This window comes from Silene latifolia, chromosome X, assembly GCF_048544455.1.
Source record: "Silene latifolia isolate original U9 population chromosome X, ASM4854445v1, whole genome shotgun sequence".
NCBI lineage: Eukaryota > Viridiplantae > Streptophyta > Magnoliopsida > Caryophyllales > Caryophyllaceae > Silene > Silene latifolia.
The window spans coordinates 14,276,701-14,289,225 of NC_133537.1; the positions used below are offsets into that span (position 1 = coordinate 14,276,701).

Genomic DNA, 12,525 nt, shown 5'->3' on the forward strand with positions numbered 1-12,525 from the left:
AAACTTTTGAATTTGTAACAAACCAAAAATTTGAATCCACCAAATTGAACCACGAAATTTCCACACACTAAAAACAATGGCGCCAAAAATCAAAATCCAAAAATTTCAACCTCCATTCCTATTGGTCAATCACAACAAACACGGATCGCCCTCCAAAACCCCAAATCTCACCCGTCAATTAAATATAATCTCAACCGTCAATTCTCTCCAATCCAAATCCACGTCATCGATCCGTGTCCTTCTCAACTTCCACCACCTCACTATAAATACATTTCATTTCATTTCAAACTTCATCACATTTCCAAATCTCAAATTCTCACCTTCACTTTCCAAATTACAATTCAACAAAAAAACCAATTAAGAGAAATGGATTCAACTGGAGCAAAGGGAAAGAAGGGAGCTGGTGGAAGGAAGGGTGGCGGTCCAAAGAAGAAGGCTGTTTCGAGGTCGGTTAAGGCTGGTCTTCAGTTTCCTGTTGGTCGTCTTGGGAGGTACTTGAAGAAAGGAAGGTATGCTCAGCGTGTCGGTTCTGGTGCTCCGGTTTACATGGCTGCTGTTCTCGAATACCTTGCTGCTGAGGTATAACATTCTTCGCTTCCTTCTTTGGTCTCAATTATTTGATTAATTGTTTAATTCTTTGTGAGCGGTATTTTAATTTTTGCGAATTTGGTTTGAAGGTTTTGGAGTTGGCTGGAAATGCGGCACGTGACAACAAAAAGAACAGGATCATCCCAAGGCACGTGCTTCTTGCCATAAGGAACGATGATGAGCTCGGAAAGTTGCTTGCTGGAGTGACCATTGCACATGGAGGAGTTCTGCCTAATATTAACCCGGTGTTGTTGCCGAAGAAGACTGCTGAGAAGGCGCCGAAAGAGCCGAAATCTCCATCCAAGACCAAGGCTGCTAAGTCACCAAAGAAGGCTTAGGAGTTTACAGTAGTAGTTGATATGAGTTGGTTTTATTTTAATTATGTTTGTTTTAGTTTATTGGAATATGTATCTAATGGTAGAAGTAGTATGAGTAGGACGTTGAAGAAGTTTAATTAAGAATCTGGGATCAATAGCTGATTGATTCTGGAAACTGTTGTTTTGAGTATTAATCAAATATATAAATCTTCAATTAATTCTACGATCTTTGATTTTTTGATTGTTTATCATCCTAATTTCAGTTTTTTCCATTCGTTATTTTATTGATTTGTTAATCTTAGATGAGTAATGTTTAGTTTGGAGTCGTTGAATAACAATCCATTAGATGATTTTTGTCAGTAACAGTGCTAAAACCAGGCTATTGTCTGATCAAAGTCAATTCTCAGCTTTGTTGTGCAACAGTGTTATTCCCTCTGTCTTAATTGTTTGTTTACCTTGATATGAAATGCTTGGTCTGGAGGGAGTAATACTTCAAACTATACAGAGATTTGGGTATGTTTATGTATTTTGTTGATCAGTTGGTGCTGGCGACAAGCATTACGTATTGCGGTTGTGTCGACTTAAGCTGCTTTCTGATACGTAGCTTGAGTATTGCGGTTTAGGCATATGTTTCTGTTGAGATGTATTTGGAGTTGATGGACAAGTTTTTCTTCAAAGGTATTCTGGTGAATGGTCAATTTTCTTGCTCAGAGTCTCGGACTGATTAAAGAAAGGGAAATGATAACGGAATTTTGGATTAACTTATATTGCGGACATTTCACCTACATCTATCCCATACATTTGTCAATTCTGGTAAAATTTGTCCCGGCTTTATGTCGGCCGCATTGGTATAAAGATCGTTGACAGATTACTTCAAATCATCGACAATATTTAATAAACTTTCAATTTTGTCCCTTTCATAATTATTCTCTTAACTCCTTTCTAACATCCTTTTACATGCAAGTAACTTGAATTTTTGTCCCGGAGAAGTATCCCCTAAAAAAAGGCTGTTTAATATCAGCAGCTTTCACCTTCTTTTGCCAATGAATATCCTTCCCTTGTACTCCGTATCACCTTATTGTGGGAGTGCCTATTTCTCAGGAAATTACGGGAAACCGAGTATTCTCAACCAAAACAGCTAACCATCTCACTAATATCTCCTGTTCTCTTCAGTATCACATCACCACGACACATTCCTTCAAATATCTACTCCATTTAAGATACAGCAGCACTGTTACCTATTATATCAAAAGGTTGGTGACTGATACCCCTGTAGTCCTGCCTAGTAATGCTGAATTGATCCGAGCGGGTGTAAGGCGTTGAAATAGCTAGTACGCTTGATGCATCAGTTGAGGCAGCAGAGATTCACCTCAGAAGAGATAGAAATCGTTTGCACAGGTTTGACCGTTATTAATCATTTGTTTACCTCTTTTATTCGTTGTGAGACGAATTTAACTGAAAGGTAAACAAATGATTGAGATGGAGAGAGTAAAACTTGAAACTCAGCAATTTGGGAATGGTTGTGTATTGTGTGTTGATCAGTTGTTTGCAGCAACAGGCATCTAGCTGAGTAAGCATTTCGGATCTGCAATGTCACTGTGTTCAGCGCCTGGAAATGGCATACTGTGTTTTCATCAGGGTTGTAGTCGATGTCCTTACACGTGTAGTCCTCAGCTGTAATACTTAGTACTCCGTATCTTCTTCTTCTTATTATTATTATTATTCTTGCTGGGTGTTCTTTTCCTACCGTGAGTAAGATATTTCCTGTATTGACTTTATGATTTCCAAAAACAATTGTAATTCCAAATGCTGTTAAGATCATGTAGTTATGAACTCCGACTATGAAGAATCACATAGAAAGAGAGAATGTAATCTACTTTATAAACCAAGGAGCTACTCCTCCCATTGCCAATTGGTTTTGGGATGCAACCTCTTTCGACATGTAAAGTGGACACTCTCTCCTCCTCAATGGCCGCGACCCAGGCCCATATGAGAATCTAACACCGACATTGCTGAAGTTTATATTTGGAGTCTGGTGTTGTTTCGGCTTAAGTTGCTTTCTGATTTGTAGCTCGGGTAATGCCAGTTTAGGCCTATGATTTTGTTTAGATGTTTATATAGTTGATCACATGACCTAGCTTGTCTGGAATTGTATCTGGTGTATGGTCAATACTCATGCTCCGGACTGATGAAAGAAAGCAAAATGACTGACAGAATTTGCGAAACATTGCAGATCAGATATTTTTCACCTATACGTCTCTACCTAGGCTTCTAGCCCATACATTCATTGATGCTGGTAAAGAATGTCAGCCAGCTGAACACTAACTAAAGTGTGCCGTTTTCTGCTTCATCAGCATTTCATCAGTTGCTCACTAAAGTGAGGCAATCCTGAAATATGGAAAGGTAAACCAGAAAAACTTGGGTTTGCAGCTTTAACAGTCTCAATATGCATTTCCCATAGCTTTTGAGCTCTGAATTGTACCTCTAACATTCCGAGGCCTCCCTTAGAATGCACTGCTAACCTTAAACTTGTACCCGTAACATCTTATGCTCCAATCAATTCATATCCAATCTGCATAAATGAGCAGGAAGCACAGCCACATAATGATCCTGCACCTTATGCTGATCTCCGATGCGCTGCTTACAACCAGTAGGCAGCAGCAAGGGAATAACTCAACTACATATCTTCCTTCAAAGCTAAGAAGGTGATTTCCTGGCCCATGCTCAAATATTACTTGCCAATTTATCAGTCAAACTCCTGCATTATTTTCCTGTTGTACCTAGAAAAATTGTTGTGAACGCCTGAACGGTAGCACACAATCGCATACTCGCATGTCATTGAACTCTGATCTGCGATTGTTTGCTCACATGCCTATACACTGGCATGGAAACCTTGACAACAACTGAGAAAAGAACAGAATGATTGTAATATTACTTGCACTCCAAATTTTATAATTCAAGTGTTCGTATTTGGTCGCATCTTTCAATTGTTAGGTATTATTCTCACAAGAAGATGATGTTTAATAATAAGAACTCAAAACTACGAACAGTAAATTGGTAAGGGAATACAAAAGAAGCAGTCAGACATTTTGACACCCACGTCGCCCAAATGATCAAACTAAGATTAAACTAAGATTCTCTCGTGTTTTCTACCAAGTGTCCGGGATTTCTTCAAGAGGTACTGACACGCCTAAAATGTCGCACTTAAAGACGGCCAAATTAACAATTTATATACCACTAAACACACTAATTAGCACTAATTATAAACTAGTATAATAGCAAGCTAGGGATCGAACCCAAGAGAAGATGGGTTTTGCAATAGTGAAATTAAAAGAGTACTTAGAACAATTGTGACAACAATAACAACAAGTAAATAAAAAGGGGGGGATTTTGAGTTGAGTTTTCAATTGTAACCAAAGCAAGGGAATTCAAACAAGAGTGTAGAACAAGTAAACAATCAAGAATTTAAGATGGAAATTAATCAATATTAGGGAAGACTTAACCCGACTCAAAGCTAGGCACTTTAGTTGACAAAATCCTTCAATTAGTCCTTCAATTATATATTATCACCCTATTGTGAAGATAAATCTTCTAAATCTCCTTAATAATGGCCAAATGACAAGGAAATCACACTTAATCAAATAACCCAACTTATCAATTCTACCAAGTAGAAATCACATACATTGGACAAATTAATAAGAAGATATGAGCACAAGAGATTCAATAGGGGTAATTAGACACAATGAAATCACAATTAATGCCCAATTACAAGTTAATCCTTTACTTGCTAATTAAGCCAAGAAGAAATCACATTCATTAACTTAATAACAAGGTGTTGCAAATATGAGATTACAAGGAAATCACACTTAATAATCTCAACAACAATAAATTAAGGAACTTGATTAATTAAGCAACAAGGAAATCACACTTAATTACTCAACATAAACAAGGATTCCAAAATTCAATCAATAAACACAAAAGGATTAACAATGATAATTAAAATTAAAGAAGGATTAAAGGATCTTACAACCAAAGTTTAAGCCTTGAGCCGGATTAAGATTGGAGATTAGTTCTCCATAATTAAATCTAATACCCAATTTAAAGATGAAATTCCCAAATTACAACCTTGATTAATAAAAGTGACAAGATGTCCAAACCTAATTGCAAAACATTGTATTTATAACATCCCGTAACCTAAAACTTATGGGCTTAACAAAAGACAGGCCCGTAATACAAACGCTAATCAAAAACTGTCAAACCGGAAAAATCGCACCGTGCGAGTTAAGTCGGAAAACTCGCACGGTGCGAGTTTGCTCCTGTAGTCCGCCTTTCTTTCTTGATTCTTTTGCTCCTTTGGAAGGCCTCCTTGGTGCGTTTCTTCAAGCCTATCCTTGGCTCTTCCTCGGACATTCCTCTTCTATCTATTGGCTTCTTGATCTCCACTTGAACCATGCTAAATGGCAAAGCACTCGGAATTGGTCAAACAATGTAAAAATCGTCACAAACCACCCCTAAATGTCACCAAATGAGCTCAAAATAGTGCCAATAAGTAGTAGAAACTAGTATTGATCCCGCGCAAATGCGCGGTTATTAGATAAGAATATTAGAGAATTTAATAATTATATTATTGGTATTTAACTCCATTTGAAATTTAATTATAAAATTTACTATTAGTAATTTTGTATTAGGAGCTAGAAAAGAGATTGTTCAACACTTTTACTCCGTATAAGATTGTCGGTTTTACTGAAATTATTTTATATTAACTTTGTTTTAAGAAAACATTGTTTCTAATTATATCACTATATCCACTAAAGGCGTTATATAAACAATTAAAAAAAAAAGTAACCAAAATTTAAGTTTTCATATAGTATGGAGCAAAGATGGATATTAAGTTAAAGTGTAAAAAAAATATCATAAGTAAGTTTTTCTTTTTAGAAGTAATAACAATTTATGATACTCTCAACCCGTAGTACGTTATTATCAAAAGATAGAATAATAGAATTAATTAGAAAATGTTTCCTAAAAAAATGTTCTTGGTCATAATGTTTAGTTTTAAAAATAATAATAGTAAAATATTTATACCACATTGTACATATAATTAGTGCAATTTCATGCATATAACAAAATAAGAATATCCCGTAATATGTCTGCAAGTTAAAAGAATATTATTCCCTTTTTTAAATGGCAGAGAATTATTTATTGACTTATTGTATGAAATTAATCAGTATGGTTCATTTGTAGTCTTGTAGATATGATATTATGAAGTCCATTAATAGCTTAAGTCGAAATTAATCAGGATGGCCCAGTTGTAGATATGGTGTTCTGAAGCCCATTTATAGCCTAATTCATTTAGGCGGGAAAACTTTAGAATCTCTTATTCTTTTAGTTTAAGGGGGATGGGAGCTCATCAGGTACCTTATTCGATTTCAAGCCCAAACAATAAGAACACACCGCTTTTGCACGATTAGCCGATTTTTGGTCGAGCCTGGTTCATCGCATACCATCACCCTCAAATGTCCCTTCAATAGCAGTTCGACTCAGGTTAAAATTCACAGATAAACCAGTCATGAATGAACTTTCTGTGACGCATACAATTCACCGTGCAAGAATGAACTTTCTAAACGTATACTTTCTGGAGCATACTCCGACATATTCTTGATCTGAAGCGTGCAAATCGGATTGCGCAGAAAGTATCCTGGTTCAGATGACAGTAACTTTCTTCCTGATCTGGAGCATACTCCCTAATATTCTTGCACCGTGCAACAGTTCACAGATAATCCTCAAATTCCGCAGAATGTTTGCTCCAACTAATTCCTATCGCATACGACAAATCACAGAATGTTCATTCTTGCACCAGTTCATAGTTTCTAGGAATTAGACACTTCCTCTCTTGTCCCTTCAATATCACATCACTAGGACACGTTCCTAGCTTCTCCTATCATTCCTTCAATTATCTATAAGATACGGCAGCACTGTTGCCATTTTCAAATTCCTTCTTGAACAGCTCAAGGTTCTTGACTACTCAGTAAACTGGAATTCTTGAACCGCTTGAGGTTCTTGATCACTCAGTACACTGGAAAACCTGAAAATGAAGACACCCAGCTCTTAAATGTTACATTTGAAGAGGTCCTCCACATATTGAAATATTTGAAGACGACCATCTGTCTACAGCCACTTATATCGAAAACCGATAACACAGCTACACAGGTACAATAATCAACTATTATTATTAATGATACAAACAAATTGCCAAATATCTTATCTCCCCAGAAACATCCTGATTTGAAGTTCTAAGCATCGGCACAAAATTTTGAATAAAAGGTTGAGTATAAGTTATTTACCTTTGTATCTCAACAATTGAACCACAGACCATTGCTTAGCGCTTAGCAATCACCTCCCTCTATTTCCATGGCCCTTCCACTGCCATAATTGAGCATTCGCTGAATTATGTCCATTTTGAGATTCGGATGGTTACAATGCTCCAGCTGAATCATTATCTTGCGAATTGGGTTACTAGCTGTTTTATGAGCAGAAGCCTGTTATAAATCTCCTCTTGCTTTCACCATCAAGCCATGGCTTCACAGGAAAAAAAAAAAAAAAAAAAAAACACGAGGAAAACAAATTTTTGGGTTCTAGTTTGTCTCCCCTACAAACTCCCGACATTTAAATACAGGTTTCCCTCATCTAAATCAACATTTTCGAGCCTTTAAAATCTGACATTAAAAAAGCAGCTTAAAATCTCACCTGCCTCCCATTGAGGCTACTTATCCTTTTCCTAGAAGATCCCTCAAACTCGGAATACAGTAGTTCAAACTGTTCTCCTATATCCTAAGAACAATGTTGAAGGTACAACAAATACCCAACAGTTTCAAATAAAAACAAAGGACTCATGTAACATACACAGTAAACGATTCAATCTGTTACTTTACGTATTCAAACGCAAATAAACCTACATAGACTCCCACAAGGCATCATCAAGTTTAATAAAGATCAAACATTCATAACACGGTTCATTATTTCACCTCAAGCGAAGTTATTGTGATGCTGCGTAATTACTACTCCCTCCGTCCCGGTCATTTGTTGTCCTTTGGTTTTGGCACAAAGACCAAGAAAAGGGGATTAGGCCAATTACTAAATGACAAGTGGATTAAATTGAGGGTGAATGATCAAATTACTAATCAAATTCATTCTTAAAATAGAAATGACAACAAATGACTGAGACATCCCAAAATGGAAAAGGACAACAAATGACCGGGACAGAGGGAGTAGTATTTTACACTATATCAGATTAATCCCTTCCGATAAGCCCAAATCATCTGATAGACTGATACATTTGAGGACTGCATAAAAAGGGAAGGATGAATCAAAATAACACTCGCGACAGTCGACACTGATTTAACTTTCCGACTGACTGCAAGACGTAGTAACATTTGTAGGGACAGTGCCAGCCATATAAGATCAAAAGTTGCTTAAGTTTACGCCAATCCATTTGTAAACAAACTTTTAAGTTTCTTTAGACAAAATAAACCATTTGCATTTCTACTGCATTCCGATCCAATCCACCAAGGAAGACAGTGTCCTGATCACAATATTCAACAGAGTTCACTACTCAGTCATCTACTACTACTACTACATGTGTAAAACTTGCGAAGCCAAATTCAAACATCTTAATCCAATAATATAAACAAACAAAAAGACTAACAGAAAAGGCAAATTCGAATCAAAATCCAGTCATTCCATTGAAATTACTGACGAAATATAACAAGTCAGATATCAAACACCAGCAAGTTTGATCTTAAAATCAAATTAAAATGCGAAAATCGACACATTATATTGTAGAAGCCAATAGCCATTAGTATTAAGATGTTAATCGGATAATACAAACACCAGACAACGAAACCATAATTTTATCAACCTTAAACCAAAATCAAACAACAAACCCTAATCAACAAATCTAAGAGCTAGTAAACTTAGTAACAGCCTTAGTCCCTTCAGAAACCGCGTGCTTCGCCAATTCACCAGGAAGCACAAGTCTCACAGCAGTTTGAATCTCCCTGGAAGTAATAGTCGGCTTCTTGTTGTACCTGGCAAGCTTAGAAGATTCCTGAGCAAGCTTCTCGAAGATGTCGTTGATGAAGCTGTTCATGATGCTCATCGCCTTGCTGGAGATTCCGATATCGGGGTGAACTTGCTTCAGAACCTTGAAGATGTAGATCTTGTAGGTTTCCACACTTTTCTTCGTTCTCTTCTTCTTCTTGTCGATGGAACCAGCAGCTCCGGCTTCTTTTGGGAGTTTCTTTCCGGCTTTCGGCTTTTTCTCGGCTGGGGCTTTCTCGGCGGGTTTTTTCTCGGCTTTCGGCGCCATTTCTGTGAAGGAGAGTTTTACAGTGTTGGTGTTTTTGTAAATTGAGGGGTGAAGAGATTTGGTGGTGTTTGAATTGTGAAGGGAGATGAAGTGTTTATATAGGGAGTAGTGGTTGTTTCTGATTGGTGGATCTTGTGTTACACGGATCGATGATGTGGCATTGTTACCAGATGATTCGTTGAATTAGGATTGAGAATTGGGCCGGCGCTGTGAAGGATTGAGAATTGGGCCGGCGCTGTGAAGGATTGAGAATTGTACCTAATATTTAAGGTCCATTTCATATTTTAAGTTTTTGGTCATGACTATTGACTCATGAGTCATGACCATCCTATGTCTCAATCATATCATATCATATCATATCATATCATCATATCTATCTATCTATCTATCTATCTATTTATCAATCTATATTATTAAAGAAGTTTTTTTCGAACGTTTATAGAGTCTCCAACATTGCCGAAACACTTAAATAATTTTTCAAAGTAATTTTTATCTATTAAATTCCACTTTGTTACTAAGATAGAGTCTCATTTTTAGGATAGAGTTTTAATTTTTAAAGTAATTTTTATCTATTAAATTCCACTTTGTTACTAAGATAGAGTTTCATTTTTAGGATAGAGTTTTAATTTTTAAAATAATTTTTATTTATTAAATTTCACTTTGTTACTAAGATAGTTTCATTTTTAGGATATAGTTTTATTAATGAATTGTTTGTTTGTAAAAATTATGGTTGACTATCAACGTTCAAATTAAATTGCCTACACTTCACGTGAAGGGTTCAATGTCCTACTTTCACATTAACTCTCTCAGTCTCCACTATATATAGTCATATGGCGTGTGTACCAAAAAAAAAATATAGTCATATGGGACAACAAAATACACTACTTAATCATTGCAAATTTAGTGGTTTTATTTTTATTATTAGTTGCATTATTTTGTATAAGAAGAGGTTGTCAATAATAGACTATTTTATTTTGATATTTATCATCGATTGTCCTGATTTATTAGGTTTGAATTGTCATTTAATTGTTAATGTTGTTTATATCTAATATTCAATAGTTTCATCTTTGCATATTCTATACATTTAGCCTATAGTTATGATTTGTTAGAGCTTTACTTTTGTGTTGGTGTTTTGTTAAACACAAATTTTTATCTAAGGCTGGCTTTTCGGTCGTATTTTTAAGACGGGTCAAATATTATAGGTAAGACAAAAAGAAGGATCCTAGGGACTAGCAAAATAATATTCATATCTATTAAATAGGGTAGTATTTAACCCGTGTTATTTTTAACACTGATAAAAAGAGACAAATTGGTTGTTAAATAAACTCACTCTTTAATGCTTTCTTATATAGATTAGATCAGAGCAACATATAATTTGCAATGCCTAATGGAGCATACATTTGTTTGTATTTGCATAGAAAGACAAATAAGTGACTGAGATATCCCAAAATAGAATAGAAAAACTGTTGGAAGTGATGCCTATGAAAAGGCATAATTCTCATGTTTGAGAATTGTGTTTGTCCCACATCGGTGGGAAACACCAACTCTTTCACCTTTATATGGGCTCTTATCCATTGTATGGATAAGAGATTGGTCCAAGGTGGGTTTTGTGTGTGTTTGTTGGGCCAGTGGGTTTGGGTCCAACACACACACGCGCGCGCGCCGGCGCGGCCCGGCCGAAGCTCAGGCTCGGGCTCGGGTAGAGCCCCTGCGGGGCGGGCCAAAGGCCCTGTTTTACCTTTTTGGGCCATTTGCGTTTTGAGAGTTTTTGGGCCGAGTTTATTTGTGTTGTTGTCCAGGTACATCCTGTTGCTGATGCGGGTTGAATGAGTCAGTCAACACTGTTAGTGGGTGAGAAGTTTACTCCCCACTTTCAGTCATTGACTGCTGCGTTTTAGGGGTTGGTTTTATGGCTCTCTTCTGCTATAAATACCGAGGTCTTCCTGTCAGTTCAACACACAACATAAACTCTCTTCTCTCTTCTGTTCTCAAACATCTTCCTCTCTAATATATTTTTCTGGGTTCAGCTCTAAGTCCGTTCCAGGTCTTACAAACTCGAGTGGGCGAGTTTGTGAGACAGCAGTAGTGTAATCCTTGGGGACTACCGGTCGTTCTTTCGATCGCCACCACGGCCGCACCAGGAGAAATAGTTTTTAAGGCAAACGGTTCGTCACCGTGTCACTACCTTTCCTCGTCGGTATTTCGATCTTTGGCATTTATTTCGTCACTGCATTTTTATTCCTTTCGTAATTCTTTGCTGCTACAGAATTTACGAACAACAATTTAAAAACTATTTAATTAGTGCAGTAGCCATGTCTGTTATTTGGAAAATTGTACCTGATATTTCGAAAATTGAGCAATTAGATGGTCGAATTATAAGCGTTGGTCCTAAAGCTGTTGATGTTTTTGAAAATTTGGAAATTGAATATGTATTATTTAATGACCCGCCAAAACCTATTGTTCCGTCTGATGCTGAGACTACCCCTCCTGCGGCTAAGACAGTTAAGTCAAATGAAGATGAAATTGCTAAATTTGTTAAGGACAACAAAACTGCTAGGTGTCACATACTTAATAACATGATTAACCCATTTGTTCGATTTATTTGCCGATAATAAATCGGCTAAAGTCATTTGGGAGTCCTTATCGAAAAAATATGGGGGTGATGAAGTCGGGAAAAAGAAATATGTTGTGGGTAAGTGGCTGCAATTTAAGATGGTGGATGGGAAGTCCATTATGGAACAGGTTCATGTCTATGAAAACTTGTGTGCTGATATTGTTAGTGAGGGCATGAAATTAGACGACCTTTTTGTTGCTAATGTGCTATTAGAAAAATTCCCTCCCTCTTGGTCTGAGTATAGAAACCAACTAAAGCACAAAAAGAAAGACATGTCCCTTGTGGAACTTATCAGTCATATGAGGACCGAAGAGGCAAATCGCCTCAAAGACAACCCCATTTGTTTACCGGTCTGTGAATGCATCGTTCTTTCTTTGTCAAAGCTAATTTGGTTGAGTCCGGTGGTCCGTCAAATGTCGCTTTGAAAAGTTCAAGGGTAAGGGTAAGGCCAAGGTTGGTCGGGGTAAGGGTAAAGGAAAGAAGATCGATCCAGGAAGTACACCAGGCGGTTGCAAAGATTCGAAGCCTAAGGGTCCTTTGGTTTGCTATGTTTGTGGGAAACCGGGTCACAAAGCCTACCAAAGGTAATCGATAAGAAGATGCCAAGTGAAGCCAATCTTTGTGGACTGATGATGTCATTT

At 36.9% G+C, this 12,525-nt stretch overlaps 2 protein-coding genes across 2 annotated transcripts; one reads left to right on the forward strand and one right to left on the reverse strand.

Moving 5' to 3' along the window:
* Nucleotides 1-275: 275 nt before the first annotated feature.
* LOC141622973 (putative histone H2A.5) lies at nucleotides 276-1,128 on the forward strand. The gene is made up of 2 exons (XM_074439009.1): nucleotides 276-579; nucleotides 678-1,128. The coding sequence occupies exons 1-2, from the start codon at nucleotides 367-369 to the stop codon at nucleotides 924-926; spliced, it is 462 nt and encodes a 153-aa protein (XP_074295110.1). The 5' UTR covers nucleotides 276-366; the 3' UTR covers nucleotides 927-1,128.
* A 7,491-nt stretch (nucleotides 1,129-8,619) lies between these two features.
* On the reverse strand, nucleotides 8,620-9,341 carry LOC141622972 (histone H2B-like). Its single transcript, XM_074439008.1, has one exon. The coding sequence runs from the start codon at nucleotides 9,268-9,270 to the stop codon at nucleotides 8,860-8,862; it is 411 nt and encodes a 136-aa protein (XP_074295109.1). The 5' UTR covers nucleotides 9,271-9,341; the 3' UTR covers nucleotides 8,620-8,859.
* Between the last annotated feature and the right edge of the window lie 3,184 nt (nucleotides 9,342-12,525).

Bases quoted from the DNA above. Each gene is read 5' to 3' on its own strand.
- LOC141622972 (XM_074439008.1), bottom strand. From the start codon at position 9,270: ATGGCGCCGAAAGCCGAGAAAAAACCCGCCGAGAAAGCCCCAGCCGAG.
- LOC141622973 (XM_074439009.1), top strand. From the start codon at position 367: ATGGATTCAACTGGAGCAAAGGGAAAGAAGGGAGCTGGTGGAAGGAAG. The intron at 580-677 runs GTATAACATTCT...TTTGGTTTGAAG, and splicing joins TCGAATACCTTGCTGCTGAG to GTTTTGGAGTTGGCTGGAAA.